This window comes from Equus przewalskii, chromosome 9, assembly GCF_037783145.1.
Source record: "Equus przewalskii isolate Varuska chromosome 9, EquPr2, whole genome shotgun sequence".
Lineage (NCBI taxonomy): Eukaryota > Metazoa > Chordata > Mammalia > Perissodactyla > Equidae > Equus > Equus przewalskii.
Window position 1 is genome coordinate 3779584 of NC_091839.1, and position 16435 is coordinate 3796018.

The window sequence follows — 16435 nt, forward strand, 5'->3', positions numbered from 1 at the left end:
ACTATATGGGAGTGAGTGCAATGCACTGGACTATTTGGGAAAGGTGGAAGTTCTCAGAGACACTGAGAAATGGCCTGTCTCAGACTGCAAGGCTCGCACTTGTTAAGGCAGGCTTTTAACCATCACACAAGGACAGTTTGATCTGCAGGACTCTGGTGCAGAGCAGTCCTAATTCTGAAATGTACCTGCAGGCCAGTCACGATGCTCGCCTCCCCAGGTGGGGTGCTCTCCTATGGGCCTGGGATGTAGCTTTCCTAGTTCCTCCACGTGGACTTGTGATCAGGTAGGAAAACGGCAGAAGTGGCATTGGATAAAACCATATCAGCATTTGTGTTTAACCGTATCCACTGATGTCACTTACTCCTAAAAGGTGAAATGGAGCAAGAGAGCTTAGTAGCCATATTTCCAGCTATAAGTTATACCTTACAAAACAAAAATGGATATGCACAGAAGTGAGATGGAAAACAAAACCTTCCCACAGTAAGGCTCCTTTTGTGTAAATAGCTGCACCTTGTAATACCTTGTATTAGATAGCCTATGGGTTTGTTTTTGAATTCCAGAAAACACTACATCTTACCTGCATAATAATTTCCATTTATATAGCACCTTTCAGACAATTTACTCAAACATTTAGCAAACATTTACTAATCGAGTTTCTAAATGCCCCCAACCAAGCTCTTCTGGTAAAACCTATCCAGTAAAATTAAATTTCCAGTTTTAAAAAAATCTATATTTTTGGGGCTGGCCCTGTGGCTGAGTGGTTAAGTTCGCGCGCTCCGCTGCAGGCGGCCCAGTGTTTCGTTGGTTCGAATCCTGGGTGCAGACATGGCACTGCTCATCGAACCACGCTGAGGCAGCATCCCACATGCCACAACTAGAAGGACCCACAACAAAGAATATACAACTATGTACTGGGGGGCTTTGGGGAGAAAAAGGAAAAAAATAAAATCTTTAAAAAAAAATCTATATTTTGCCATAAAGGTGGCAGTGGTCCTTAAAACTAGGAAATCTGCATTTAGTAGCCAATCAGCTACATTTTAGATTGATTTTGGACCCTTTACTAATAACTAAATTACTCCAGTTCTGCTTCTCAGTCATAAGGCATTCCCACACACTAGCTTTATATAAGAATTCTTAACATTGCTTGTGCTTACAGAGTTTGTGATCATCAAAGAAACAAGATGAATGGTGTGCATGAAATACACATTCAACCTTAACCCTGAAAAGAAAGCACTTTTCCCATGAGTTGCAACAGACACTGCTAGTTGTCCCCCAACATCTAGTCTTCTCTTCTGTGGTGGTAGAATTTTTAGCTGGGCACCTAAAAGCCAGGCTATTTCCCAGTGTCCCTTAGAGCTGGGCAAGGCCATGTGACCAAATTACGGCTCACGGCATAGGAGTAGAAGTGATATATGAAACTTCTAGGTTGTGCCCTTAAAATTAAGAGGGCTTCCATCCCCTTCCCTTCGTTCTCTTTTCTGCTGTTACATGAATGTGGTGATGAGCCATCACTACAAGAGCCAGTGTGACACCCTGATGACAGCAGCGCAATGAGACAGAAAGACTCTGGGGTCCCTGACACTGGAACTGGACTGCTCACATGGGAGAAAGAAATGTCTGGTTTAAACCAGTTTGGTGAGGTATTGTTTCAGCAGCCCAACCTGTATCTTAATTAATACAGAATCCTCAGCCATTATTTCTAGTCTGCCTCTCCCCTCCTCCATCTTTAGATAGTGAAAATCCATTAAAAGGAAAAGTATATCTCCAGGATTTGGGCAGGGCTCCAACCACCAAAACTTTAATCTAATCAGTGTTTCAACTCTTTTTTCATTATCACCCACCTAAGGAGCATTTTTTAGACCTTTTTTCCCCTAATCAGCCCCTCCCCATGAAATTTGCATACCTTAGATATACTGTATATCTGTGCTTTACATACATAAAAAGAGTAAGATTTTTTCTTCAATCCCCAATTTTCTCCCTCTTGGGGATATCACCATGGAGAATGCATGCTCTTATATAGATGAACTGATTAATGATAGTTGTGGGGAGAGAAAGATACTCTGAACTTCATTTCCTGGTATCTTAACTGAAAATTCAAAGGGTCATCAAGAGATTGTGATTACAAACTTCTCAGAGGTGGCTGCGTTTGTTCCTCTGTCATGTGGGGATCACTAAACTACGGAATCCACCCAGTACAGTCTACACAGAGTTGGTGGGGTCTTTTGAGTCCTAGCAGCTTTCAGGCCTGGAGAGTTGCGATCAAACCCCTGAATTCTTATGCATAAGGAGGCCCTCAGGCTAGCTTATCAATATTCAGGGTGGACTCAGGAAGCTTTGGGGGGGGGAGGGGGAGCACTTCACAAGTGTTCGTGAAAATGCAGCCCAGTGCTAGATTACCCATAATTTGAGGCATGATAAAATATCTGGATTTGAGAGTGTTAGAAACACATACATTTCTGGCTGAAAGGCCTACTTCTTCCTACAGAAAAAAAAAAAATCCCAAGCCAGACAATATGCTTTGGCATCTGTTGATAGGAAAAGGCTACTTCTAGGATTTTTAGACACCTGTTGTGTAAATGCCTGTTTTGCAGAGAATGACATCACAGCAGTCCAAAGGAACAAACTGGAAAGACCAGCCAAGGCCACTGGATCATGGACTAGAACAACCAACATCTAGGAATCATCACATTCGGCAAAGAGCTTATGGGATAAAGGATCATCATCTGATTTAATTGAATAACCTGACTCTTCCATGTCGTCATTCAAAAATATACAACAGTTGTTCTAACCATGGAAATGAAAAAGCAAGGTGTAGGTGGGGTGAGCAGCCAAGTAGAGGCAAGAAGACTAGCAGGTGTTAAGGAGGAAAATGAAACAAAGTTGATAATGTTTAAATACTTTGTTAACTTTATTTAATACAGTCCTTGACTAATTGTGTGCCAACGCTAATATGCCTGTAAATTTCACTATTCTAAAACACTACAAATCTAGTTAATAAAAAGTTGATCAAAGGAAGAGAAAAAATACAGTATTTCATAATGCCTTTTGTTAAGAATCTCACGGGGAAGGAGCCATATGTTGACAAATATTTTTAAAGAGGGAAAGAGAACCCCAGTGTAATGTCAGTCCCTGTGCAACTCTGGAGTGACCTGTGAGCACTGAGGAAGCTGATCCCTAGGACTCGACATGGGTTCCTTGAGACCAACCATGCCAACCCAGGTTTGGAAGAAGGCCATATACACACCCTATGTCTGTGGTCTCTGACATGGGTCATACACGGGAGTGCATAAAACAAGCCAGTGGGATGCAGGCAGAACATATTAGGATTTCCATTTGTATTTACTTTACCTAAATATATGTATGTGTGTGGTCAAAAAGTTTGGAGACCACTGCTCTGACTTTCATCAAGACATTTGAAAAGACAACCCTTGTGGACAAGGTGGCAAGTACTGTTGGAAAAATATACATAGTGGGCCAAACTGTCTTCAACTGAATATATGTTCCTGTAAGAGAATCCTCAGCATTGTAAAGATCTCATTTCCCCCAAAGATTTCTATATACTTTATACAATTGTAGTAAAAAAGTCTCCATGGATTCTTTTTTGGAAACTGGCAAATGATTATAAAGTTTATCTGAGCAAATAAAGATGAGAAACCTGCCAAGACGTGTTTAAAAGAAGTATAATGAAGGGGCAATTGCTCTCCCAAATATCAAAGCATTCTAGAAAGAAACATTAATTAAAAATATGTCAAATTGTTGCATACTATTCTTTTTTAAAATCATTTAAACATAATAGTGAGTTTACAAATAGGCCATATACATACAGGAATTAGTATGTGATACAGGTAATTCAAATCAGTGGGGTAAGAATGATCGTGAAAAAACTGTCCAATAGAAAAAAATTAATTATGTCAGAACTCTATCTCATCCCATATTAAAAAGATGCAATATTTTTAAAAACTGGAGGAAAGTATTTTAAAATTTTTACAATCTTGGCATGGGAAAAGTTTTCCTAAGTGATAGAAAAACCCAGAAGCTACAAAGGAATGATAATGTAAGAATGGAAAATCACTGCATAGCGAAAGCCACCATATGAGGTACACAATAATGAGAAAATATCTGCAAGGTATATGACAAAAAGTTAAATCCATAATCTATAAATAATCTCTTCACATCAAGATTAAATCAATGACTGGCCAAAGAACGCAAAAATAAACCATAGAAAAAGAAATACAAACAGCCAATAACCCCTGATATACCTGCCTCCACCTCACTAATACGTTTAAAATAATCTGTCACTTGTCACCTGACTGGCCAAGATTAAAAATATCCATTGTTGGCAAGGACATGCAGAAATAAGCACCATGATACATGTTGGTGGAAGTGTAAAGTAATAGATTTTTAACCTTTTTGGAATGGAGTTTGCCAATGTTTATCATAAATTAAAATATGAGTTCTAGCAATTCTATTTCTAGAAATATATCCTAAAGAATTGCATGAATATAAGGATATTCTCTACAGCATTGCTTTCAATAGGATAAAACTAGAAACAACCTAAATGTCCAATTAGAGGGGAATAGTTAAATAAATTATGATACACGCATACAGAGGGTTATTACTGTATTGATTACCTATCATTGTATAACAAAATTACCCCAAAACTGAGTGGCTTAAAACAACCATAAACATTTATTATCCTTATTCTTTCTGTGTGTCACACAGTCGGGAGTGCAGATGGGCAGTTCTGACTCAGGATCTCTCCTGAGGTTGCAGTCATCTGAAGGCGGACTTAGAGTTGGCAGGTCTTCCTCCGAAGTGGCTCACCCACATGGCTGGCAAGGTAGTGCTGGTTGTAAGAGTGCTCATACCACTAAGCCCAGCAATTTAAAACTGAACAAACATTGTACATCAGATAGGCAAAAGCCAACAGAATAGGAAAGCCCTCTCCTCCCTTGGTCCCAAGGCAAGATACTTTCATGGGAAGGATGCGAACAGCGTTAATGACTTCTGTGTAGTGCTTCTCAAAGTGCGATGTGCACACAGATAACCGGGCATCTGCATCAAAGTTTTATCTTGCCTAGTAAAGCCACTTTATGATAAAACAAACAAGCAGCTGCTAATGAGTACCATTTCCTTTACTCAAGGGATGCACGTCTCACAACCGACACATTTTCCCCCAGAGTGAGACAATTTAAGAAAAAAACCCTATACAATAAAAGGGGAGAAGTTCTATTTCAGGAAGAATAAATTCACATATGTATTTACTAAGCACACAGATGTATTTTATGTAAGGCATCTTCACATGAAAGAGAGATTATATACAGTCTCTGCTCTCAGGTCTGTAACATAGAAAGAAGACACCAACAGTCATGCCGAAACACGACAAATGCTATCTGAAAAAGCAGCTAACATTTATTTTTATTAAAGTCACCCTGCAGATACCTCAATCCATTGGCACAAAATATGTGCTTGTTCCTAATAGCAACAGACACCCAGAGGAGAAGAAATATATCCAACAGGAGCGACTAGGAAAGGCTTCCCGGAATTAGACGGAGGGGCAGTCTTTCCACAGGCGCAGGGCCCAGAAGACCCTTCCTGAAGAGAAATCAGTTCACACGTGGTTTGTGTATCTGCTGACAAAAGGCTTTATCTACTGCTCTTGGCAGTGTGCTTTATATCCAGGTATACCTGCCCTCAAAAAAGGCCTCGCCCTAGTTGGGAGGAGACTAAGACGAAACAGGAGCATATTCTTTAAGACAAAACTGGGAAGAAAACAGCGCCCCCCAGCCCAACGCTAGAGGGGTCTGCAGATGCCGAAGTACCTCGTGGGTACTCCCCGGGCATGAGGAAGAGTCCGAGCGCAGACAAGCGGAACTGGAGCCCACGCATGCCCAGACCGAGCGGGGCGCGCCAGGCCTGGCCACGCGGGAGGCTGGGAGACGTCCAGCGGCCGGACTGCTTCCGTCCGTCTTGCCCTTAGGGCCCCCGCACCCACCAGCCCTGGGGGCTGCTGCTCCCGCCGCCCCTCTCCGGGCTGGGCCCCCGCCCCGGGGCCGCACCTCTCGCTCTGGCCGGGCCGAAGCCGGTGTCAGCGCCCAGGAGCTCCGCTCTCGGGCCCGGAGCGGCAGCGTCCGGGGGCGGGGCCGGGGCCGGCCCGACGAGCGGAAGTGCGCCGCTTCCTTCCGGCCGGCGCCGCACGAGACGGGGCGGGGCGCCCCGGGAGGGGGCGGGGGCTCGCGCTGACGGACGGCTCTCGGGACCTATGGGCGCGGCCGCCGCGGCCCGGCCTCCCCGGCGCGCCCCTTCCCGGGGGCCGCTGACGCCCCCAGCCCCCCATTTCCAGGGTGTCGCCCGCAGCCCTGCGCGGTCGGGTCTGGCTGTCTCAGCGGCTGGTTGCGGGCGGGAGCGCGGCCCCGCCCCCGCGGCCCTCGGCGACCCTGCGCGGCCGGCCTCCGTCCGCGCCCGGAACCGAGCTCGAGGACGGCTGAGGCCGCAGGTCTGTGGCTGCGTGTCGGGCCCCGGCGGGCGGCGCGGGCGCCGGGCTTCGGCGGCGGCCTCCGAGTGGGCGCCTGCCGCGGAGTCCGCCGCGACCCCCGAAAGCCCGCGGCGGGGGCGCTGCTCCTGCGGCGCCTCGGGGGCCCGGGGTGGGACGGGGCGCACGCCCGTCGGCCCGAAATGCGGCGCCCGGGGCGGCGAGGCGGGAGCGAGCCAGCTTGCGGCGGGCGCGCGGGCAGGGCCTGGCTGCTCTCGGCCTCCGCGGCCGCGCGGCCCGCTGTGCAGGCGGCGCCGGCTCCGAACTTCCTGGGCCGTCGGCGTCTGCGGGGCCAGCGGCGGGGGCGCGGGGTGCGGGGACGTGCCGGCCCCCCGTCATGGAGAAGAAAGTGTCGCGTTCGTCGTCCTCGACAAACGTTTAAGGCGGCCTTCCTTTTAATTTGTGGGGAAACTTTGTTTCGTGGTTTGTGCGGTGATCACAGTGCCTGACGCGTAGTTGGCGCTTAAATTTGCTGCCCTGTGTCTTGCCGCGTTCGCGTTTCCCGTGGCGGGCTTTTTACAGCTCCTCTCCGAGCCCTTAGAGAGCTTGCCTCGAGGATGAGGTAATCTGGGGATAAACCGTCTCTGGCGGTACGGCTTCGCCGACTCTCCTCTCTCTCGCTGCTCCACATTCTGCATTTTCGGTGCTGGTGCTTGTCTGTTGTGCTTTTCACGTTTTTTGGAATGAATGAATGAATGAATGGATTGTATAATGTTGGTCGGTCGGTGGGTTGGTTCTTTTCTATAGAGCAAGTTGTTTACCTTTAGGAATTAATAAACTGCCCAAACAGGTGCCCTGCAACTGGTCATATTTAAGAAAGAGTTAGTAAGACCTGTTCGTTGTTCAGAGGAGCGAAGCAAGATGTTGCGGGGGACCGGAGCCAGCTTGCTCAGCGCCGCCGCTCCCCCGCCTCCCACTTGCTGCTTCCAAACCCGGCTCCCGCTCCCCGCCGCTCCTCCCACTGCTGCTCCCGGAGAGCAGCTGCCACCCTCGCCGCCGAGGCATGGGCCCGGAGCTGCCAGTGTGAACTGTTTTAAAAGAGCACAGGTATTAAAATTCAGATACCTGAGCCAAAACGGTATTTCAGTTTTTCAAAATCAGGCTATCAACAGATTTATTACTGAATACCTCTCACATGGTAGGAAAATAATAGAAAGCTGTGTAATCGTGTGACAGGTTGCATGGCACCTGCTATGGGTCAGGAAGGGGAAGGAACAGCAGGGGCTGGTGCGTCACGGAAAGAAGGCCTGGGAGAAGGGCAGGGGCTTGTCTGGGATGCTCACCTGTATCCCTGACTCCTGGCAGTGCTGGCCATAGAGCAGGCACTTCACAGACGTGATTGTGTTACGTAAGTGTTTGTGCTGTGTCTTGAGAGTAGCTTTGGAGGCTGGTTTAGAGTTGATGGGGAAATGGGAGGGCATGCTCTGCAACGGAGGAAGGCTCAAGTCAAGTCACCTAACACAGATGAGCATGGGGTGTGTTGGAGACAGGGTCCTGGCACGTGGATGGGCACTTTACTTCTGTGTTGTTTGTAGGAGTGGTTGGAAGGACAATGCGTGTAAGTCTTTGACACCATGATATCCATCAGACAAAGAAAAGGAATAAAAACCACAGAAGTTTCTGAGGATTATGCAGCACAAGAGGAAAATGTGAAATTGGAAAATAAATTGCCATCTGGTAGGTGCTTTAAATTTAAGCAGCGTTTTGGGTTGCTTTGTATTAATGTGTCATTGTCTAATAGGATAAAAATTCCTTGAGACCTAGCACTTGTGGAAATTTGTTCTGATAGCCTCATATTTTAGTTGTACGTGACTTGATTGCACTGGTTTTGCAGTCATGATCATGTAGAAGGTGCGAGAGCTCTGATTAGAACCCTTGCTTCTCAGCTGCGTGTACAGTAGCTTATGGTTGTGCCCGGCTGGTCCTTTGACTTTCTAGAGTAATGCTTCCCCCACCATTCAGATTTCAGTCTGTTTCTAATTTTTCTGGTTTGCGTATGCTGTTCACACTAGACAGCTTTTCCTTGGGTGTCCCATTTCATTAAAGTACTGAAAGATGAATCAAACGTTTTTTTAGTTCTTTATTTTCAGTCAAATTCCTGAAATTTTCTCCTTTGTTTTTTTTTGGTGGGAAAAGTGATCCCATTCGGTAAGTTGTTTATTTAATGCTGAAGACTCTTGCTAAGCCTTACGACAAATGGCATTAATTACCAGCTTCTTGCCTGCAGAGTGCCTTCTTAACCTGGCTTGGTCAAGATTTTTAAAAGTAAGCGTGAAAAATTCCATGTTCAGCAGCCATTTGGGATATCTGACAGAATTTATGTGGATTGAAGCCATGTTAATTCTTATCAGCCAGAGCTAGTAAAGGAATTTTGGGAAACAGTTCTATAAAATAAAAGTAATCCATATTGGGAAGTCATGCCATCCAGCTCATCTACGTATTAGCAATTTTGGACGAGACAGTACTTTCTGAAAACTTTATACTGTGCAAATTCAAGTTTGTTTTTTTAAATTAAGACAACTTTGAGGATTATTCATTTTACCAAAATACTGTTCAGTATTTATTTGTGTCAGAAAAAAACTTGAAAACTAGAGAAAAGCAAAAAAGAAGGAAAAGAGATTCCTACATACCCACCCATCCTGAGGCCATACCCTGGCACTTCATCTTGCTGTCTGAGTGGTGTGCTCTGCATGTGTTTACCTACAGGCATTCATACGTGGTTTTACGAAAGTGGAATCCTACGTGCCCTTTTGTAGCTAACTATATTTCTCTTATTTTGTTATGACCATATCATAAGTCAGTCAATATATTTTAAAAATATTGTCAGTGTATAGTCATTGTGTGGCTGTAGCATAATTTATTTAATTCCTTATTGAATGTTTAGGTAGTTTTTAACCTTTTATCTATATAGAGAGAACTGTGCTAAATATCCTTGTGGTCAAATATTTATTTAAAACGTTAATTATTTCCTTGGAGTATGTGCCTAGAGTTAGAATTGCTAGTCAGATGGTATGCTCATTTTAGTGTCTTTTTCTACCTGTTGCCGTGTTGTGTTCCGTGGAGGTACCAGGTTCTTCTTCTGCCGGCAATGTTTGGAAAATGTCTGTTTTTTGTACCTTTACCAAAACAGTATTACCATTTTTAAGCTATCAAATTGGCCAACATTTAAAAAGTTACAGCTTATTGTTTTGATTTGCATTTCTTTAATCCTAATGAATTTGAGCATTTTTTCTGTCTATTTAGTTTATTGACCGGTTTTTCTTCTGTGCATTGCCAATCATTTCCTTAGTCCCTGCTGGAATAGTCATCGTTTTTTTGTTATCCTGAAAGTATTTATCCTATATGAAGAATATTTAAGCTTTTTTATTTGTGCTATAAATATTTTTCCTAATTTATATGACCTTTAGCTTGAGTTATGATGGATTTTTTTCCTGTGGATTTTTAAATGTTAAGTTATCAAGTTTTTGGTAGCTATTAGTGAATAAAGTTATAAGTAGATCACAAATTGAAAGTAGATCATCTGAAAGACTGTTTATATTCTAGACAGGTAACCCATTTATTCCTCCACTTAACAAACCTCATGGTTAAACTGTAGTTATTAAACTGTGCCAAACACAGCCCTAGATACTAAGATGAACGAGGCAATGTGCTTGTCCTCAGGAAGCTCGCATTCTAGTTGGCAAAACAGACAAGTGAACAGTTAGATAGAGTGGGGTGAAAACTGCAATGAAAGTACGAAAACGGATCTGTGGCATCACAGAAATGAGCCCTCACTGTCTGCTGGGACGGGGAACACTTCACCAGTGACGGCAGCTGGAGCTTAGCATACGTGATAGTCTGCAGTAGAACTATTGAATTCTAAATTCTTTTCTGACTTAGTTATTTGTGTGTTTCATTTTTCTAAAGGTTGTACCAGTGGAAGATTATGGAAGATTCTGTCATTTACAATTGGTGGAACAGTTGCCCTGTGCATTGGACTTCTTACGTCTGTCTACCTGGCCACTTTACATGAAAATGATTTATGGTTTTCTAATATTAAGGTATGGGGTTTCTATCGCCATTGTATGATGTGCTCATTGTGCCTCTAGTAGTTAGCCATATAGATGAATGACCAAGACAACACAGTTTTGCCATAAAGAATCCAGTCTCTTAAAAGGTTTGGCTATGGAGTAAAGGGACTTTGGGGCTGGCCTGGTTGTGTAGTGGTTAAGTTTGCTTTGGTGGCCTGGGGTTTGCAGGTTCAGATCCTGGGTGCGACCCTACACACCACTCATCAAGCCATGCTGTGGTGGCATCCCACATACAAAATAGAGGAAGATTGGCACAGATGTTAGTTCAGGAACAATCTTCTTCGAGCAAAAAGAAGAAGACTGGCAACAGATGTTAGCTCAGGGCCAATCTTCCTCACCAAAAGAGAGAGAGAGAGAGAGTAAATGGACTTTGGGTTTGTTAGTTAAAACTAACATCAGAATTTTTATAATAAAGTGAGTTCCCCCATTTTCATTAATTTCAATTATGTAGCAGTTACTCTAAACCAGTATTTTTCAAACTGTGGATTGTGAAATTGGTGCAGTAGGTCATGAGTAACATTTTTCTTTGTGAAATCAGATACAAGAGAATACTGTCCCATATACTAGGGTTGAGAATGATTTGTGAAACTTTAATTATGTGTGTGGTATATTCAAACTGGGTCACAATATACATTTCTTTTTCTGTTGGGTACAGTTTAAAAAAAAAAAGAAAGAAAATAGAAAGCCGCTGCTCTAAATCCTGGAGTCTTAATCTGGCTCCATAGAGGACCTCAATGTGTTCATCCCTTTCTAACAGTATATGCAGATGGTTGGGGGCAGCCAGAATTTTTCTGGGGAAAGGAGCCATAAGTTTTATCACATTCTCAAGAGGGTCTGTGACTTTTTAAATACCAGTTTCCTTGTTGTGTTTTTTCTGTCTCTCTTTTTCTCTCGCTCTCTTTTTAAACATTTTTAGTTGTCTTTTAATTAAGCATTGTTTTCAGAACAAGTATATCACACAAGGAAACTTAGACGTTGCGAGTGTTTTTCATCCAAAATGCTGTAGGTTGCGAGTGTTTTTCATCCAAATATCCTTTGGTTTGGTTCCAAAATGTCATGATCTCTGACCTTATTTACTACTGTGGCTTCTAATGACTAGTTGCTTACAAAGGTAAAATTTACCTTGTAAGGTCAAAGATTTATCTATGAGAATATTCAAAAGAATCAATGCAGAATCTAGAGACAGTTTCCAGAGAGAGAGCGTCCCAAAATATTTTGAGCTTTGGTTCCGTTATTGGAATGCATCTCTAAAGGAGACTACTTTGAATGACAAGATTAATTTATATGAATAAGTTCTAGTATGTTTATTTTAAAAACCTGTCATATTGCTTTATAGGTACAGCATGTATCTCTCTCTCTCTCTGTCTCTGTCTCTCTCTGTCTCTCTCTCTCTGTCTCTCTCTCTCTCTCTGTCTCTCTCTCTCTCTCTCTCTCTCTATGTTACAGAAACTATCATGGCACCAAATAATAATTCTGATCCTTCAGTGACAGTTGTAGTTTTTCTAGTCAAGAAAAATTTTACTCACCTGTATCTCTTTAAAATGGAGTGCTTATAAACAGATTCTCTAGAATTAGGCAATTTAATGCTTGTTGATTGACAGAAGTATCTTGAATAAAGGCTGAAATATCCCTGTGTGGGCAGACAGCCAACGTTAAATGCTGGTACCTGTACAGGAGATGTGATGACAAAGGTTGCATAACTTCATTTTAAGCTATAAGTATAGTTCTTTAATTTCAAGCGGCCTTGCTAGTATCCTTAAATACACGCCATCATCAAGAAATCTGAGCGTCCTTCATTTTTCTCTCTACTCTCACCAGGTTAAGTGAGTTGTTATACTTTTACCTAGTATTTACTGAGCACCTGTTCTGTGAGTAGCATTGATTTAAAAATTCGAGACGCGAGAGTCCAGAGTGTTCCAGGTGTCGGCAGCCATTCAGCCTGGCTGGGGATAGAGGGGGAGAGGGGATATATTGGGAATGGTAAACAGAGGCCAGATCACGCAGCGACCTGTGAGACGTGGCAGAGCTTTCTCTGAACGTAGGAGTGAGCCCTGTTTTTGATGAGGCAGTGATGTGGTCATACTGGTGTTTTAGAAAGGTGGTTTGGGCTACAGTGTGGAGAATTTGAGGAAGGCTGAAGTGAGGGGAAACCACTGAGATCACCCAATTCGGTGGGTTCAGTAATAGCTGGATATCCAGTTAAGACTTGGAGTAAATGAATAACTTCTATGTGTGAGACACTGGTCTAGCCCTGAGAATACAACATTTGAATATGACATGGAACCAAATTCTAGTGAGAAAAACTAGACGCTAACAAGGAATAAGTACTCTAGTGAGAATCAAACAGCGTGATGAGACAGTTATTGGGAGGCTACTTGAGACTGGGAGATAAAGCAGACCGTTTGAGGACAAGGCATCTACCAAGACTTAAATGATGAGAAGGGGCAGCCAAGCTGAGGTCTGTGAGAGCATTGTAAGCAGAGAGAACAGGTGAAAAGGCTCCTAGGAAGGAATAAAGGAAAAATCCTTGTCGAGTTGAGGATCAGAGAGAAAACACACGTGTCCGGAATTTTATGAGCACTGAGGAGAATGGTACAAGAGAGGAAAAAGCCAGACCATGTAGGGCTTTGCAGGCTGGACGGGAGTCAGAAGCGGACCGAGTGGAGCTTTCCAGGAGGCAGACTGTGAGGGACATATTGATTCACTGTGTGTGTGGAGGGCGGTTGAGAGGGAAGATTCATCAGTGATGACCTGCTTTCTCCCATTAGCAGGTAAATGGGGGGATAGGCCATTCGTGGTGATAGTGAACCCTGTGGGAGGGAGCATTTCTGGAGAATACAGTGACTTCTGACACCAACCACCCAGAGGTGAGCCCACGTCACAGGTTAAGGGCACAGACCTCCACAAAATAGCCCCTACTTCAGACAGCAGTTGCAAGTTTGGGGTTCCCCAAGCTACCTCACTTCTGACCAACTGGCTACAAATTTGGGGGTACCCACTATCTCCTCATGTTCAGTAATCAACTAGAACACATCACAGAACTCGGCAAAGCGTTGTACTTATGATTCCAGTTTTCTTAATGGCAAAAGAACCAGCCAAAGGCAGAGATGCATCAGGCCAAGTCCTGGGGAGGGTCCCATTGTCCTTTCCCTGTGGCCTCAGGACTCCTTACTGTCCTGGCTCGTTGATGTGCTACAATGTGTAGAGTATTGCCAACCAGGGAAGCTCACCTGAGCTCTGGTGTCCAGAGTTGTTCTGGGGGTTTCATTATGTAGGCACGATTGATTGAGTTGTTGGCCACAAGATTGAACTCAGTCTCCAGTCGCCTGCCGGTGCCCAGAGGTAGCACTGATATCAGCTGGCTCAGAGCCCCAACCCTCTCATCACATGTTGGTCTTTCTGGCTGGGCCAGCCCGTGTCCTGAGTCATCCCCTTAGCACAGACTATCAGATGTGGTCCTGAGGAACCCACCATGAGTAACAGAGACACTTACCACTCAGGAAATTCGAGGATTTTATTGTCTACCTCCCAGGAACTGGGGTGAAGGCCGCTAAATGGTTTATTTCACTGGGGGCAGCAAGGCAGGAAATGATCTGTTCAGGTTTGGATACATTGTGAGTCACTTTCAAAACAGTCCAAGTAGAGATATGGAGTAAAGGAAGCTAGATTTATGCATCTGAAGGCAGGGCTTCCATCTGTGTTGGAAATGGACATTTTCATATTACCAGCTTGCAGATGTGTGGGCAAGATTGTTTGAGGCATGTGTAGAGTGAGAAAGAGACCCTAGGCTAGATTCTGTTTGTGCCTCAGATACCATCTGGGAGAAGCTATAAAACAGGCACATCCTCCAACAGGTTTCTCCCACCAACACCCCCATCCCCTGAACTTACATTGAGCTCAGTCTCACTGCAGTTTCTCTCTATTCAAGCAGCAGCTTATAGCACCGACTTTTCTTTTTTCCTTTTGTGTCGCAAGAGGCATGCTCGGATGTTGTAACTATTTCTCAAACTTGATGATACCCCTGCATAAGCATTTGGTTTATTTTTCATCTTAGATTATGTAGACCCAGTGCTCTGCAGCGGAACTCGCTGTACTGATGTTGGCGCTGTGCAATCTGGTAGCCACCAGCCTAGTCTAACGATTAAACGCCTGAAACGTGGCCAGTGCAACTGAGCAACTAAATTTTAAATTTTTTAAAATTTTAAGACGTATATACATTTTCTGTGAATATGTGAAAGAAAATTATAGCCATTATTGATCAAAGACATTACTTAGCCGAAGAAAAAGTTCATTTTCAGAGTTTACATGCCTTCATAAATTTACTCTTCTCATTTATACCGTTTTCCTATTGGGGGCTATGGGAGTATTTGAGAAATGTAAATCTGTTTTCCTTCTGTATTTGTTGGTTATAACTTAAACCCCTAGTTTAGGCTAGTTTTTTATGAAAATACTTTGAATTAGTTATAATTATCCAGAGAGTAAAAATATTGCTTATAAAATAGACAAATGATACATTGAGTTTATGCATTCAGAATGATTTTTTAAATGTTCATAGCAGTGTTCGTATTTGAAATGTGGAAACCCTCCAGCAGAGCAACTTGAAAGTTGGAGGAGATGTTGCTGTTAACTGGTCATAGAAAATGTGTATGTAGGAGCCTTTCTTTTAAATTAAAAAACTCTTCTCTTACTGTCTTAGCCATTGTATTTCCCTTGCTGGTAAATTGAAAGTATAAGAGGGTTTTTTTTAATATCCTTTACTGAATGTCTGCTGTGTGCTTGGCAGTGTTCTAGATGCTTTTTACACCTGTTGTATTTATTCTGTCTTCAAAGCCCAAACATTTTAACTCTAACTTGTCCTTTAAATGCAGCCTGCTCTTTTGCTGCCCTTTATGATAAACTAAATGCTCTTCCCTGCTGTGCCCCCCTTACGCTGCCTGGCCCCTCAGCAGCGCTGAGTAAATAGTGGTCTGTTTGGTGCGGAGGTAAGCTCTGGGGCTGAGGGAACTGGTGTAGGCAGGGAGACTGGGAGACAGGGAGGCGACTGGCTGCTATAAAAGATCCGCGCTGGAACCGGAGCAGAAGGACGCAGCTTCAGAGCTCGCTTCCCGGCACGGGACATCGTCAGGCGAGGGGGCAGCCAGTCAGTGCCGCTTTAATGATTTGTGCTTAGTAGATGCTAGGGGAAAAATCTGCATGGTCTTGATTCTTTTTATGTTTTTCAACTTGTATTGTGTTTTTATTGTACAGACTATACTGTGGCAACAACAAACATTTTTATATGAAAAACATTATTCAGTATTCATTACCCTTAACAAAGACGTTTTAATTTTTCCCTTCCATTCTTCATCCTGTATGTGTATATATTTTACCTATTTATGACTTCAATTTTTTAATAATCAGATAGCTATATCTGATGTTATATCATATGCTTTTTTCATATATAGTTAAGTATCTTCACAAGCTTTCACAGCTATTATGTAAATAATTATGGTTATATAATTTATATTTTAAAAATTTTTATGATCTTAGTTATTTCACTGTTTCCATACTTTCCAATTTTGAGTAAGACCCCTAAAATTGCTTGCTTTAACTTCTTGTTTTGAAGTGGCAGGGTAAAGATGTCAGTTCCTTCTTTTTTTAGAATTACCTCAGACCCTTAAGGAAAATGAAAAACAGTCAAATTCCACCTTGGATGAAACTAAGAGAGGTCTGTAATCTGGAACCTCAGTGTACGAGGAAGGGCTGCCAGATCCAGCACGACTCAGAGGAGTGCAGAGAGCTGCTGAGCAAGGACTCTCACGGCTGCACACTTCCGATGGAGCTGCCAAAGCTC

At 43.4% G+C, this 16435-nt stretch overlaps 1 protein-coding gene and 1 long non-coding RNA gene across 9 annotated transcripts in view; one reads left to right on the plus strand and one right to left on the minus strand.

Moving 5' to 3' along the window:
* Nucleotides 1-4672: 4672 nt before the first annotated feature.
* On the minus strand, nucleotides 4673-6149 carry LOC139073440 (uncharacterized). The gene is made up of 2 exons (XR_011522186.1): nucleotides 6060-6149; nucleotides 4673-4890 (listed from the first exon to the last, which is right to left on the minus strand). It is a non-coding gene; the product is annotated as an uncharacterized lncRNA (long non-coding RNA).
* Nucleotides 6150-6222: 73 nt separating this feature from the next.
* DPY19L3 (dpy-19 like C-mannosyltransferase 3) overlaps nucleotides 6223-16435 on the plus strand; it is a 75888-nt gene continuing 65675 nt past the window's right edge. For 5 of the 8 annotated variants that reach the window (XR_011522185.1, XR_011522184.1, XM_070557331.1 and 2 more), the window contains exons 1-3: nucleotides 6226-6496; nucleotides 8068-8209; nucleotides 10439-10572. Coding sequence is in view for 5 of the 8 variants with exons in the window: in XM_070557331.1 (XP_070413432.1) it covers nucleotides 8107-8209; nucleotides 10439-10572 (237 nt within the window). In the remaining 3 variants the exon portion in view is untranslated. Of the gene's footprint in view, nucleotides 7095-8067; nucleotides 8210-10438; nucleotides 10573-16435 lie in introns of all 8 variants that reach the window. The other 3 variants (XM_070557330.1, XM_070557335.1, XM_008514067.2) reach the window with 3 other exon arrangements.